The sequence below is a fragment of the Plasmodium brasilianum genome (assembly GCF_023973825.1).
Source record: "Plasmodium brasilianum strain Bolivian I chromosome Unknown PB_00_08, whole genome shotgun sequence".
Taxonomy (NCBI): domain Eukaryota; phylum Apicomplexa; class Aconoidasida; order Haemosporida; family Plasmodiidae; genus Plasmodium; species Plasmodium brasilianum.
In genome coordinates, this window is record NW_027122927.1 from 42,685 (window position 1) to 59,266 (window position 16,582).

General features: G+C 18.9%; 2 protein-coding genes across 2 annotated transcripts; both read right to left on the bottom strand.

The window, feature by feature from the left end:
- Positions 1–11,837: 11,837 nt before the first annotated feature.
- On the bottom strand, positions 11,838–12,834 carry MKS88_000229 (fam-l protein; the record flags this gene model as incomplete). Its single annotated transcript, XM_067219228.1, has 2 exons — positions 11,838–12,617; positions 12,748–12,834. 2 exons carry the CDS (start codon positions 12,832–12,834, stop codon positions 11,838–11,840), a joined length of 867 nt encoding a protein of 288 aa, XP_067070426.1.
- Positions 12,835–15,324: 2,490 nt separating this feature from the next.
- Positions 15,325–16,194, bottom strand: MKS88_000230 (fam-m protein; the record flags this gene model as incomplete). Its single annotated transcript, XM_067219229.1, has 2 exons — positions 15,325–15,987; positions 16,108–16,194. The coding sequence occupies 2 exons, from the start codon at positions 16,192–16,194 to the stop codon at positions 15,325–15,327; spliced, it is 750 nt and encodes a 249-aa protein (XP_067070427.1).
- Positions 16,195–16,582: the final 388 nt, after the last annotated feature.

Here is a 16,582-nt window from a genome sequence, read left to right on the forward strand (position 1 = left end):
TGTATAGATTTCTTATATTGTAATATACATAGTAAGCAGAAAATTAATACTAATATGATATACATTTAACGATAAAGGTACAATATCTATTTTTCTAATTTTTTGTACTATTTTTTTGTAAAAATGTAACTAAATGTATATGATTGTAATGTATTTACAACAGAAATCAGGAAAAATAACTTTACATATATATTATAGATTATTTATCTTAATTATATTTTTAAAAAACTAATTTGCGTTAAAATAAAATAATTTTGAATTCATTCATAAATATATATCATATATATATTAATTGTTTAATATAGTAGATATATAAAATTTTTATGTTTATTAACGCTTATAATAAAAAAAAAATATATATATATTAATTCATGATATTCCTTTATATTAAGTTTATATAGTATATAGAATATTTATAATAGAGATAACGTATCCTTCCATATTTTAAGAAAATATTTGAAAAATTAATAATAATTTCCTATAAATATTTCTAATTAAATAAATATTATATAAATGTAATATGCCTATTATTTATAAAAGAAAATAAATATTATAATAATATAATAATAATTATAAAAAATTAGAACATTTAATTGTTTTAACAATTATTTGTGTTATATTAATCATGCTAGTTCAATTTTTTTATAATCCATAATATACTTAAAGAATCATATCTATAATATACTACATAATATATGAAACGATATTAATTTTAAAATTAAATATTACCTCAATTTTTATATCAGTATCATAACAATTTTAAACTATAATTGTTATGCAAGTTTAATTCTGGTCAATATTTCTACATGAAATGTATTTTCTGATTCATAGTCTTAACATATATATATGTCCAAGAAATGCTAATATAATAAAAAAAAATTAGAAAGATATTAAAATTATTATTAGTAACTATATCAGTTTTTTTTTAATATTTGCAAATATTATTTTCACTTGCTCTAGATCACACTATATTTTAGCAAAAAAAAAAAAAAAATACATAATTTCGATCATTATTTAAGACAATAATAATTAAATACACATATCGTGATATTAATAAATCAAATATTAATCTAAACTGTAATGTTAAATTTTATCTTATAAGCATAGATATTAGGCAAAAAGTAGAACTTAATCACTTTAAAAGCTTACAAATTATTTGCAACATAATATATATAATCAGTACTTATATAATTAATTCTTTTGTACAGAATAAATCTTAGTACTTTAATTAAAATATATCAGATCTTAGAGCATTAATATGAATATAATAATACTTTTACTAATTGAATTACATGTATAACATGGATTTTCTTTTACATATGATCGTTCTATAAAAAAGCGGATTGCAGTATTTTATTAATTAGTAATTATTAATATAAGCATCTTATATTTTTACAAATATTTAATATTATGACACTTTTGGAGTAAAATCGCATATAGTGAAAAAGTGAAAAATATCAAAAATGCATAAATGTAAATCTTTATAGAATGATGTTATTCAATCAAATACATTTATTCTTAAAATGAACTTATATAATATTAGTAGATTGACTGAACTTCATTATATATATATATATATATATTATTCATTTTTGTTAAGATAGATATAGTCTAAGATAGAGGAACATGTATAATTCATGTAAGTTAAAATTTAATTTCAGCTTAATATTCGTTTAGAGATGTATTCATTTAATATTTTCAAAAATAAGAAACTATATTAGTTTTTCATTATCATGTATTTTTTTATTTTATATATATAATACATATAAATAAACTAGATTTATGTACAATATTTATATAAATTAAAAAATGATAATAATTTATCAAAATATATCCCTTTATTTAATTATAAATCTTTATGAATTCTATAATAATTAATGTGCTATTAAACATTTATTTTTAAAATCAAAAATTAATAAAATGTGTTTGAAGATCATGCATAAAAATACAAAATATAATATTACATGAAATAAGTTTCAAAACACACATTTTTCTAATTAATTTATTTTGGTTTGCTATTTGATTAATATTGATTATTATAGAAATTACATTTAAAACAAATAAAAAAAAAAGAAATATGTATTTCTTTATAATAAATTAAGAAAAAAATTATATATAATATATTATAAACATTTTCAAATAATTTTACAACCCCATACAAACATAAAAAAACAAAAAATCTTGTCGTTAAATATATAAATTATATCACTAACTGAATGAATTTGTATTAAGTCAGATTTTATATATTAAATTAAATAATACTATGATTACTATAATACAAGCTTAAATAAAACGTTTGCACTTATAATTTTTTCATATCATTCACACGTTTTTATTACGAATATTTGATAATATCAATTTCGCATTTTTGTTTAGCAAAATAAATATATAAATTATAAATGAGAATACTAATCTACTTCATAAAAATATGGTACGATAATAATAATAATAATATATAAATATTAAATTTTTCGTAAATAATGTATATTTTTTTACTTTGTTCGCCAATATACATAAGTATACTATCTAGGCTGCAATATTAATTTTGTTTATATATTGGAAATTTTTTTTTGGAAACATTATCATTAAGCATAAATAGAAAATGATTAATTATAGAATAAATATATTTTCTTAAATTAGCGTAATTATTATATATGGGTTTGAATACCATTTCTTCTCACATCAATTGAAAATTCCAAAATTTTTATCAGTATATAAATAACAATTGAAAAACATAAAAAAAAAATAAGGTCAAATACCACTTCCTTTCCAGATTATTCGGTAATAAATATTATATTAATATTTACTAATGAAAACGGATTCAGCTTTTTCCACAAAAACCTCTAAAATAAGTAGTGGAAATATTATTATAAAAATTATTACTGGTAGACCATATATTGAAACAGCATTAGTATATACTGAACATTTTAAACTTTTTCCCTGAAGAGCACAGGTAAATATCTTGAGTTTATTTATAGAAATAAATTATATATATAGTAGTTATTCAATGAGAACTATCTCTAAAGATTTTACATATAAGCGATGGTTATTTATTGAATAATTTTTAGGATTTATCTCTTGAATTAAAGTTGTCTATATATTAATCCTTTCTATAATAAGCGTATTCAATGTAACTATATGCATTTTATGAATCATCTTATGTACTTCCAGGTAGCTTATCTGTTAAATATAAATTTATTTTTTTCTTCTTATATTTTAATAATGAAATATCAGATCTAGAATTTAATGCTCCATCGGCAGAATTCCAATCGTCTAAAGATTTATCAGAAATGCTCTAGAATTAAAAGAAAATATTTTTTTCATTTATAATGTGATGGATTTACTAACGAATAAGGAAATTTTTCTTATAACTGTATATCTATATATATATAACTTGAAGTATCCAAAATTATAGAGAAAAAAATTTGCCAAGTTGTTATAACTCACTCTTTAAATAAGTACATATCCAAATAATAAAGATAGATTTAAGTGTTTTAACGAAAATAAAATATTGATTTTTTTATGAATATTGGAATTACTTAATTTTAGAATATATATAAATATATTTCAAAAAAATTAATTATTTGTACCCATATTGCAGATAAAGAGATATAATTATTTCCGCTGTAATTTTATTTTATTTTATTTTATATTTTAAAAAAAATATTAAATATCAAAAATAAAATGAATTGCATAAAAAAAAAAATTTATATTAAAAAATCATTTACAGGTATCTCCGGAAAGTTTACTTATGATTAAATTAATATCAAATAAAATAATTATCAGCAAAACTATTTTTATTAAGAATTCACCTATAATTTATATACATCTTATTAGCGTAACAGAATAATACTAAATTTTTAATATCAATACTTTTTAGCTAAGTATTAAAATCGCTTCTTTAGGGTATAAAGAATTTATTTTATAATAAGAATAAAAAGAAAATATATGCTGTGAGAATACATACATTAGCATATATTAGTAATATATCTGTTAATTTGTTTTTAATCCCCTTAATGGGTTTAATCAACTTTACGTTTTATTTTCTTAAAACCTTATTTTATAACTGAAAAAAGTAAGTTACTGCATACATATAATATTATTAACAAGACAGGGGAAAAAATAATGAAAAACGGCTATTTATTTTTATGGCACAAATTGAAACCCAAAATGTACCATATGTTTAATGTATCTAAAGGACTTACTTCCAAATAATATAAAATATTCAGCCCACTATTTAATTTACATAAGAAATTCTTATCTTTTAATAACTACTATAGAATTTAACACTTTATGTAGTTGTATCACACTACTATAAATAGGATATTATAATTTTTATATATTTTAATAAAACTACTTTTATATATTATTATTAAAATAAAATTTACTAATGTTAATATATTACTAATTTATATTTTTTTTTTTTTGCTAAGAAAAATATAAATCTATACGTTCTCTAAAAATGACAGTATTAAATAGAAAGAATCAAATTATAAATGAAAAAAATAAGAAATTTTTAGTAGATATAACATTTAAAAAAAATCAATTACAGCAAAAAATTAATATTCTTACGAAATACGAAAATATAACATATAAAATAACGTATAAAGGAATTTTGGAAAAGTTTTAATACAATATTTTTATTTTTGATATTTTTATAGAGGATATAAGGGTGTTTAATTTTTACTCATTAACAAATAAATAATACCCACGCCATCAATTAGATTGCAACTCCTATGTAATATAGATAAACAAATTAAATGCTTTATGAAACACACCTTTAAACGTAGGAATATCTATTTTCAATAATGTTTGCTGAATGGTAAGGATATATATAACTATAAAAATATAATATATTAAATATATTATTTTATTTATATAATAATAAATTTATATTATTTTGTATGAGAAAAATCATTTTCATATAAATAATTATTTAAAAACTTTATAACAAATGTTTTAAATTTTAATATACTATATACACACACTGCCCTAAAAAAGTTTATAAAAACAAGTTAATTGTTTTTTCATTTTATTTTGTAACATATACAGATATAAACTTATTTGAAAAGATTTATACTTCAAGAACTTTCAGTATTTCTTTCTTCTAAATATGTTTTACATTATCAAGCATTAAAATTTAGCATTTATCTAAAAAATTTTTATAACACACCTTAATAATTAATATTGTATTTTATAACTAACATATAATATTATAGTTTACTCATTTTATAATCTTACATTTAATACATATGTTCTTAATATTTATGTAACACTATTTATAACTTTTCATATATTTATTTTTATCTAAATTATTTTTTGAATGTTGTATTTATTATAAATATCCAAATCAATTTAAATTAATTATACATATTTTCCAAATTTTGCTAATCATCTATGAATAATTGTCCTTTCGTCTTGACATTTTCATGTACTTCCTTAGTAAATGTATACGAAATACATAAATAGTATAATTAAATATATATAATTATTGTATATAAGTATATCTATTAATTTACATTCATATATTTATATTAATCACCAAAAATATTTTTGTTTGTTGTACATATATTGTCCACTTGTAATAATTATTTAATATATATATATATTTTATTATAATATATTATATTCCTTTTAATTGATGGTGTTGCATGTATTATAATAATAACGTTTTACATGACTTTTTTTTATTTCAATTTATTCTTTAAATATAAATTAATGTCCATAATATATTATTTTCAGTGAAATTATTTTTTTAAAATTACTTCGATAAGTAATATTTTTATGACTTTCCTTACTATAGAACTACTAAAATTTTTCTACAGCACTATTACCACAATGATTTCTATTGAAATACTTCTACACAAACATAAATATATTGAAATAAACGCTAAGATGCGCATTATTACTCCTTTTATCTTCATTTTTTTCATTCTACTATATAATATTACAGGTAATTAATTTTTCTAATTAATTTACTTTTTTCTATACATTTTTTGCTGTTTTATATTATACGTTTACATACATATAACTATTGTAATTCTTATAACATAATTAAAACAACAATTAAAGTATAAAATTTTATTTTTTCTATGTTCCAAATAAATTAATACATTACGTGAAAATATGCATACGTAATATTCCTGCTCCCATCTTTAATTATTGCATATGTATACTTACTTAGATGCTTGCTTAACGGTGGAAACAATTATTAACATATGCATTAACATGCAGATACAGTATATGTATTCCCATATACTTATTTACTTATATAAGATATTTTCTATTATAAGAGGATAAACTAATAACATGCGTTTGTACATTTATATTTGTTTTCCTTATACTTTATTATTTTTTATGTTCTTATTTTAACCATCTGAATGCTTACGATGAACATATTAATTAAACTCCATATAAGTATATTCAATAGAGATAATCAGAAGTATGTTAACAATTTTAACACAATATTAAAAAGACTACTGTTAAGCGAATATTCTCTTCAACTAATTAATATAAACAGCTCTCTGTTCATATGACTTACAATTTAAATTTTTTTTTTATTCCTTTTCTTTATTAGCATTCGTAATGGAAATAGCTCTTACAACGAATTTCATTCATTGGAGATATGCTTCCTTGTCATTTATCTGAATCTAATAATGTGATTCATCCTTTTCTATGTAAATAAACTTAATATTATTTTTTTACATATACAACAAAGGAACACAATGTGGTAATGTAAATAATTACATGTAAATAAGAATCCAATATTCTAAAGATTGTATATTTATATACATATGTATGTGCATTCGTTTACAACTCTTGAATGTAAACAAGATAAAACATCCAAGAAAAGCTAGTCTAAAATAAAAAAAGAAGCAATTCTGTATGTACATGCATCTTATATGCATAAATATTTGATAATAAATAATGTTATCATATTCATATACATATACATGTGCATGAATATGTCTCCAAACTGTGTATGCTATTTATATATATAAAATTAACTACCAAAGAAAAAAATCTTATTCTATTTATTTTTTTTAAGAGGATTAAATTCACATTAGCTTCTTTATAAATGTATACTTCTGATTGAGTTACTTAGCTTTACATATGATTGGGAGATTACATAAAAAAATTTTTGAATAAATACGTATGTATCTCTCTCATAATAAAAAATTAAAAAAGAAGTATTATCATAAAACAAAATAGACAAACTATAATATATAAATTGTATTTTATTTCGTTTATTTTTTCTAATTTTATCAAGTGTACTCTGTGTAGCTGTAAATCCTTGCAACAACTCTTTTAAATATATGAACACATAATTAAAATATTTAACTAGATATAAAAATAAATATTCATTTTATGAAATATAGAAATGTACGTATGCGTAAATACATAAATGGATACATAATCCTATCCATTATATGAACACATATCTACGTATACACATATACATATCCTCATACATATGCACACACATATGCACACGATACTGCAGCATTTTTGACGTATAAAAAATTTTTGTTAATAGTTGATTTCACTTTATATATCCCTGAGTCCTAAAGGAGTATATAATTAAAAACATATTTTTGCAATTTTTCGCCGTCCCTAACTTCCTAAGAGAAAAATAACAACATACGCAATTATCCTTCCTCTCTTTTTTATTTTTTCTTCTTTATGTTTCATTTGTATTAACAATTTATATATATATCTATCTTCATTTTTTAGAAGTATATCTCTCTAATTGTCCATTTACAAAGGGAAACAAATTAAAAGAAGAAAAAAAAGATTTTTAAATGTACACTATTGTTATACATTCATTATAATAGGTAATTATACTTTATGCTATTTTTTTTTTTTTTTTCTTATGATTTCTCTTACATTTTTTCTGGTTTTATTTTTGCATGATCTTTTATCTAGCTTTTTTCTTCTTCTCCGTTCTCTCTTTTTTTATATTAACATTTTTTTACGAAAAATAACTCATCCCGATAGAAATAAAGGTAGCCAAAAAAACGAAATTGTGTCTTCATTATGGTAAAATTTCAATTCTTATAATGCACATACTGCTAATACACTCTATACTCTATTTTATTTTACGCTAAAACTTTTTCATGTACTAGACCGGTTAATAATACAATAAACAGTATACCAAACAAAAAAAACTTAATAACATTTACAATTATAATTACATGCAATACAACAATTATTATAACTTGTTAGCTCTCGATTAACACATTAGTGACTTTTTCATAATGACAAAAAAGAATTCTATTTTTTTTTTTTTTTTGTTTAAATTCCTATATAAATTAGTATACTTAAAATTTTATAATTTCCACTTTTCATTTATAATATTTCAAATATAAATTAAAAAATAATAATATTAAAAATAATCTAAAAATTTAAAGCATAAATTTGAGATAATAATGGGAAGTTTCAAATTTAGGTGAAAAGGAGGCATAAAAAATATTAACAATGTTTTTGAAATTCAGATACATAATTGATATGTATTAACTACTTGTATTCACAAATAAATATTTATAAGTTTAAAAAAAATAAAAGAGACAGAAATATAACAGTAAATATAGAATGTAGAAACACATACGTGGAATAATATCTGTATAATCCATTTAACAAAATATTTAAATAAATACAAACGAGTACAAGTAAAGAGAATAAAAAAATAATGTCCATACAAAAACACGTACAATGATTTTAATAAATTCTTATTCCGCATTTGATAAAAGTAATAATTATAAGGTATCCTTATTTTTCTTTTTATAGGAGTTAATTTCTATCAAATATACTGTTATATATAAGAAAAATAACTAATAAGGTAAAATTATAATTGTTGTTCTAATTACTTCCTTACTTTATTATACTGACCTATATATAATTATTATGTGTAAATTATACATTATTGCAATTAACTAATAATTATTTTAAAGATTATATTACGATTTTTCATGTGTATATCTGTATATTTACCATATTAAACAAAACAATACAGACGTAATAAATTATTTACTAAATACAAATTAACTAAGCATATATTTCTATATCGACTATATACATATTATATTTTATTATTTATATGTTTTTTTTTCGTATATTATATTTTTCTAATAATAGAAAGAAGTAAAATTTTAATTAATTTTTTTTTTTTTAAGTTATAATATTTATTAAAATATGAAATATAATATTACTTAAATTCAGAAACAGTTCAAATGACTATATAATAACTATGGATCATGTTAATATATGTTATCCAATGAATGTTTACTAAATATTCTTATCTTATTTCCTTATTATTAAGTTATAAAAATTATTATTTTTTAAAAGTCCCATATAACTTAATAATAATGCATTCATAATAATAATAATCAAAAATAATATTTTACTACTTCATTAATTATCAGATACAATATAATATATCAGTTATAATAATTAAAATATCATGAATTTATTAAAGTATCTTCAAATATAAATAGGTACAATAAAGTTCACTTTGTGCATGATCTCTTGCGTACACAATTTTCGTCTTAGATTTAATAATAATTACTAGTCAATAATAGTAAAAAAGCAGATATATCTCTTTCTCTATTTCCCTTAATTAATAGTACATTTTCACTTTTAATTTATATAAATCTACTAAATAACTGAAGGTTAATTGCATTATTAAAGCTGTCATTCCATAAAATTTTCATAAAATATACGTACATTACATGTAAAATATTTTTATCAATTTTAATATACACTTCAAATATTTCCATAATAAATAGTTTATAAGAAAATGGAATAAATATTTCTTTACGAACGCATAATAAGTCTTATTATGATCAATATAAAAATTATTTTAGCTAAGCATTTTATGTAACATATAGGAAAAAAAAAATATTGTAATAGCTTTTATGTAGTTAAGATTTTTTCTAAATTACAAAAAAATATATATACATATAATTAATGATTAAAATCCTTCCTAAATGAAAAGATTCCAGTTAAAATAGAATTTTTTATTTTACAAAATATTATTTCTATTTATTACATGTAGAAATATAAAAAAAATAAATAATAAAATAATGTGGTAATATAATTATTCTACATATATATATATAATATAAACAAAAAGATATATTTTTATAACATATAGTCAAACATAATACTATCAAAAGAAAAAAAATACATTATTTTTTTTATGAAAATTTTTAATAACAATATGTTCTGTTTCAAAATGTAAATTTTACCATATATACTGTTTTATGTTTACACTTTCATAAGTATACTTTTATATAAAAAAACTATTAAGGTGTTATTTAATTTACTAAAAATTTATTTTTAAAGTTTATGCAACTATTATAACTAAAGAATATATTTATACTATATTATCATTTTCGTTTGAATATATACATAAGCGAATATAACAGATGAAATTTATTAGCAAAACTTTTGCATGCAGAATCATTCACATAACACTTGATTAAAACGTGTGCAAAGTAATACAGATATATTTTAAATATATCTAATTAAAATTTATTTAAGTAGAAAAGCAGTATTACCTATTTATGAATTATCTATTAAAAAATAATAATTTTTCTTTAATTTCTTTCTATTAGAAATATGAGCATTAAAAATATAAAGTAGTAATTCTGTCGTAGGTCCCATATGTAGTTTATGTATCTTTTAAATAATATTAACTCCTTATATGATACATTTGTTAAAATAGGAAATAGAGAATATATAACAAACAGAATTGTACCGTTCTATATTATTATAGAAAATATATATTTATTATTATTGCCACCTAGTATTGTATATCTTTATATATATATATATGTAATTTTACCATAATAAAAAATCAAAAAAAATAAACATTTTTATACATATTATATGTTAATATGGTACTACATTATTTCATTAATAGTATCTTTTAAAAATTCTTAAAATTAAAAAAATAATTAATTCAGTTATATATTTTCAATAAATATATATTTATTTAAACATTCCAAAATTTAATTAATATCACAATCGAGCGCTATAATAATAAATTAAATAATTTATCTCTCCATTTAATTGTATATATTTTTTATTCCTATGTTAGTAAACTATTTTAATTAAACTATATTTAAAAGGGATATATTTTTTTTTGTGTACTTATAACATCACTTTTATGTCTTGAAAAAAAAAATTTGGAATATATTAAAAAACCTTTTTAAATAAAAATATTTTATAATATATTTTCTATAATACATAATTAAAATTATACACATTAGGCTTTTGCTCTGTTAAGAAAAAAATATATATAAATATATATCAAACGAAATATATCTACTTTTTTTTCATTAAATATAAAAGAGAACCCTTATATTTCCAGTATGAAATTGGTATGGCATTAGTATAATAAATTAAATAAATAAACATTTTGGTTTAGCATAAAATTGAAAACATAATGTAACTACTTTTATAGAAAATAAAAATTAACTCACTTTATAAAATTTTATGAGTTGTCATATTTTATATTCGTTTTAGCGCATGCATATATATTTTATGAGAATCTATTTAGATACAAAAATGTTCATACGAAATCATTATGTTTATTCAGGATTAAGTCTAATTTATAATACAAATTAAAAAATATTAAAATTCTCAAATTAATAAAAATACTAAAAACATATTTTTTTACAATTATATATCAAAAAGGGTATGTATATGTAGTAGCGATTATAAAATTTAAGCAGTATTTTTCATTTTTCTTAAGCATAATATTAAATTTATTACTATTATTACTTCAAATTAAGAACTTAAATAAATAAAAAAATTATATCTTCTTATTCATATTACCTTTTTTTGAACTTAAGCTTCTGATATTTCTTTACTTTTTTATGGTAGTAAAAAATCCCTAATATAAGTGTGATACCTAATATTATTAATGGTACAATATATACTATATAACCAAACAAATTCTCTACATAAACATGCTCTGTTATTGCCTCCCATTTTTTATCTTTACACTTCCCAATATAGTTTTTTACTTTTTCCGTAGACTTAAACAACCAACTTAACTGACAATCTTTCAAATAATTATGTAAAGTCGTATACCAGCCACTTCCGAAGCAATAAACAAGTATCTGAGTCAACGTCCCTTTAAGCCCACTAAAAGAAAACACATCTAATATGATATATATTGATAACAACAATATTAATGCTACAGGGGCAAAAATTCGTAATCTGTATTTTTTAAATATAGTTTGTTTGTAGACCTTATTACTAATTGTCCTGTTTTTTTCAAGAAAATCGAAATAATCCAGTTCTTTGAATATTTTTTTTTCAAGATTAGAATATTTTTTTGTTTCGAATATATTAGATTTATTTGTTGTAATTTGTTTATGGTCTTTTGCATATTTTGAAGAACTTCCATTTGAATATTTGTTTTTTGCTTTGGAGGATTCTTCAACAGTCTTGTGTTTTTTTTCTATCTCTTCATTACATGGAAAAAATTTTAAACCTACCATACTTGAATCATTATTGTTCTTACATTTTGCAAGTAGTCGATAATTTCTTGCATTTAATTTTCTTTCAATATAGTTCTCATCATCTAGTGATTTGTTAATAGAAATCTAAAAAAATAAAAAAAAAAATGTTCAACATTTAAAGGAATAAATAATATAAACGTAAAAAGAAGTATCAATAAAAATAAAATAAGTAGAATACGAATAGTATATATACGTTTAAATCTTATTATCATACCATATCATTGGTGAAATTCCATATACAAACTAAAAAGATAAAAGAAGCAACATTAATAAATAAGAGTAACTTAATATTTTTTTCCATAATTTATATTTATAATATTGTAACGTACTAAGCAAAATATTAATTATAATATAATACAATTCTAAGGAAAATGGAAGCTATACTTATCCTTATAAATTTTTTTTAATATTTTCTGTATAATTATAAAAATTTTATAAATCAAATGCTTCGCACAACAAATATAAAGAAATATATCTTTTTTTTATATAAGTTTTATATTCATTTTATTTTAAATAGTCGAATTATCATTAAAATGAAATAATGTACATTTATTTATAATTATTCAAATGACAAAAAGTAATTATTTAATATATTATATTACCTAAGTAATTCTTTTATTATCCTTTTAAAAATAAAATAAAAAAATATATAAGTTTTCTTAATCATTGTCTATATTGAGTTTATATGGATCATGGAATATATAGAATGTAGAGAATATAGATAATTTTTTGCTCTGTTTATTCAGATTATAAAAACAGTTTTTAATGATGTTTTTCTGTTACTAATTAACATTATATTTTTTAAAAATAAGTTACTATAGTCAAATAATATTAATTATTATAATAGTATAATAAATGCTGTAAAAAATATTTTATTAAATATTTTATGATATTTTAATTATATCACTTTTATTCTTTAATTGTATATAATATTTTTAAAAAATGGAATTTATATCATATTACCACATATATACAACAATATATATTTTAAATATGAATAAATTATAATTTTTTATTATTGTATAACAATTTTAGAAAATCACAAATTTAAGTTTAATTTATATCACTATATAAGATTAAGGTGTTTTAAAATTTACGGACTTTATTTATTATATAATTTCTACTTACAAATGCATTTTCACGTACTAATATATTATAATATAATAAAAAATAAATATATTGTAAATCGTGTATTAAAAATATTATTACCGTAATATACTTCATTAATTCATAATCTTAATTTTGACATTAACGTATACTGATAACACTTTTTTCATCAATGTACATTATCACAGTTATTTAGAATAAACCTATAAATAAAAGTGTATATACAACTACGAAATTATTGTAATGAAATAATAAACATTGTTATTTCTCTATTTATTGAACACTAAACAAATACACAAAACTAGTAATACCCTGCATACTGTTACTACCAAGATTAAAATTATACTTATACATGTTGACAACTTATTATCCGTAAAGTAAAAAAATAAACCTGTATTTATGGTTTATATGCATAAAACAAAATAGGCTTTTTTTTTAATTTATTTAAACTATTATTGTTATAAATATGATTGAATTAGTAATTGTCAATATAATCTATTTATATTTTTATGTCTATTTAAAATAATATTAAATTTTAATTAATATATTTATGGAAAACAATAAATTACAACTAAAATATATAAATAAATATCCATAAATAATTAAAAAAAAAGAAAAGAAAATATTTATTTTTGAAATATTGATGAAAATTAAAATTTTATTTATATATCACATTTTTTGATATTTAAATTATGTCAAAGAAAAAATTAAAATATTTATATATGCTATGTATTAATATATGATTAAATGTATTTTCTTATTTTAGTCCTATAATAATATAGAGAATGATAACAATATATAGTATATTTATTTATAAATATTCACTATAATATATATGTATTGATAATTACGCAAAATTTAATTAACACCACAATATAGAATACTTGTACAGGGATACATACATATAAATTTACATATAATTGTAAAAATTCAGGATATATAATTTAGAAAGTATTTTAATATAATCTATAAATAGAAAGGATATTATATTATTATATATTTATAATTTCACATTTATATTATGAAAACTGAATTAAATCTTATAAATATATCTTTACAAATATGGTTTCTTCTTTCACATTACTCATAAATTTATTTTATAGAATAACATTTTAATTTAAAAAAAAAAAAATATATGTATATATAAATATCACTTCAACAAAATTCATTCACTACATTTTATAAAATTCTAAACAAGATATACTTGAGGTTAATTTTAATATAATGACACATATTAATTCATATAATGAACAAATAATAATTTTATTGTAATAGAAGGTTAAAAATAGAAAGCATCACTTTTTATTACTAATCCTTTTGTCACAGTTCTATAAATATATATGAATTATAATATTCTATATTTGCCTTAAAAAACAAGTATATATTTTCCATAGAAATATATTTAACTACATAAATATAAACATTAGGTTATATATATTTAATTCAACTTTTATAATAATTTAGTATACACATTTATAAATATAAGAACATTAAAATCCACAAAGAAAAGAAAAAAATAATTTTTTATTGTTGTTAATTAAAAAACTAGTTATGCAAACGTACATTCGTAACATTATGACAATTCCAGGTAGGCTTATTAATAATATACCACTAAGAATCTTACATATATGACTTCATATTGAAGACTTCTTGATAGAATAATATATATTCCATATTATTTATTTTACTCAGTCATCAACTTAATTTTTTTATATTTTTCATTATTTATTAAGATCTTTGTAATTCCTACTACTATTATAATAGCTAATATAAAAAGAAGTATACAAAATAATAATGGATAAGTATAGGATGGTACTGGGATACTGTCTTTTAAATCAAAAGCGCTTTTTATTGATTCCATGATCTTTTCCGCAGCATCTTTCAAGTAACCTAATCCTTGTAATATGGGGTATCCTATTCCCAACACGAAAAAAAGAAAAAGTATAGCAACTCCAAATCCATAATTTCTAAATTTTATTTTTTTTAAACCTATATCACCAATTCTCCTGTTTTTTTCAAGAAAATAATCATAATCTTTTTTTTTTATCCACTTTTTTTCAAAATGGAAATGTTTTCCATCAAATATTCCATTATTATGATTTATTACTTCTGTATAATATTGCGCCTTATTCAGTGAACTTCTATTTGATTTTTTGCGTTTCATTGTGTCTTCTACTTTATTATATATATCTCTTTGAGAATAACTTCTATTATTAGGTATATCATCTTTTAAACTTGCACTATTTGAATCCTTGGTCTCTTTATATTTTGCTAGTAATCTGTACTTCTTTATGTCTAATTTCTGACCAAGGTTATAGTTCACATCCAATATTTTGTTAAATGAAATCTAAATAAGTAAAGAAAGGATTTTTTTAATTAAAAAAAAATATATTTTTAAAAGTTCATATTAAAAAAAAAGAACAAAATATATAAAAAATACATATAAATTAAAATAATATTCTAATACTATATCATTTTCAAAATTTAGAATCCAAGTTGAAATTATAAAAAAAAAAATTTCAGTAAATATGAATAACTTCTTTGGCTTTTCCATTATATGGATTTTTATTATTCTGATATAATTAGTAAAGAGAAAATTTTAAATTATATAACATATTTCTACTAATAAATGAAATTTTTTTTATTCAAAAAATTTTTTTTACTATTCCTATGTAAGTACTTAACAAAATGTATATAGTTGTTATTGCTTTTGCAATATATACAAAGAAACATAACTTTAAAAATATATTATATTATGTGTATCTTAATATTATTATAAAAAAAAAATTAATTTTCATTTGAACAAAATAATTCGAATCCATTTATAAATATTCTAAATATATTATTTAATTATTTGATTAAGTGCAATTATTATGTAGTATTTTTTTGAATAGGTTTCATAATAATCAAAGTAAGAATAATAGGTTTCCTATTATTTTGAG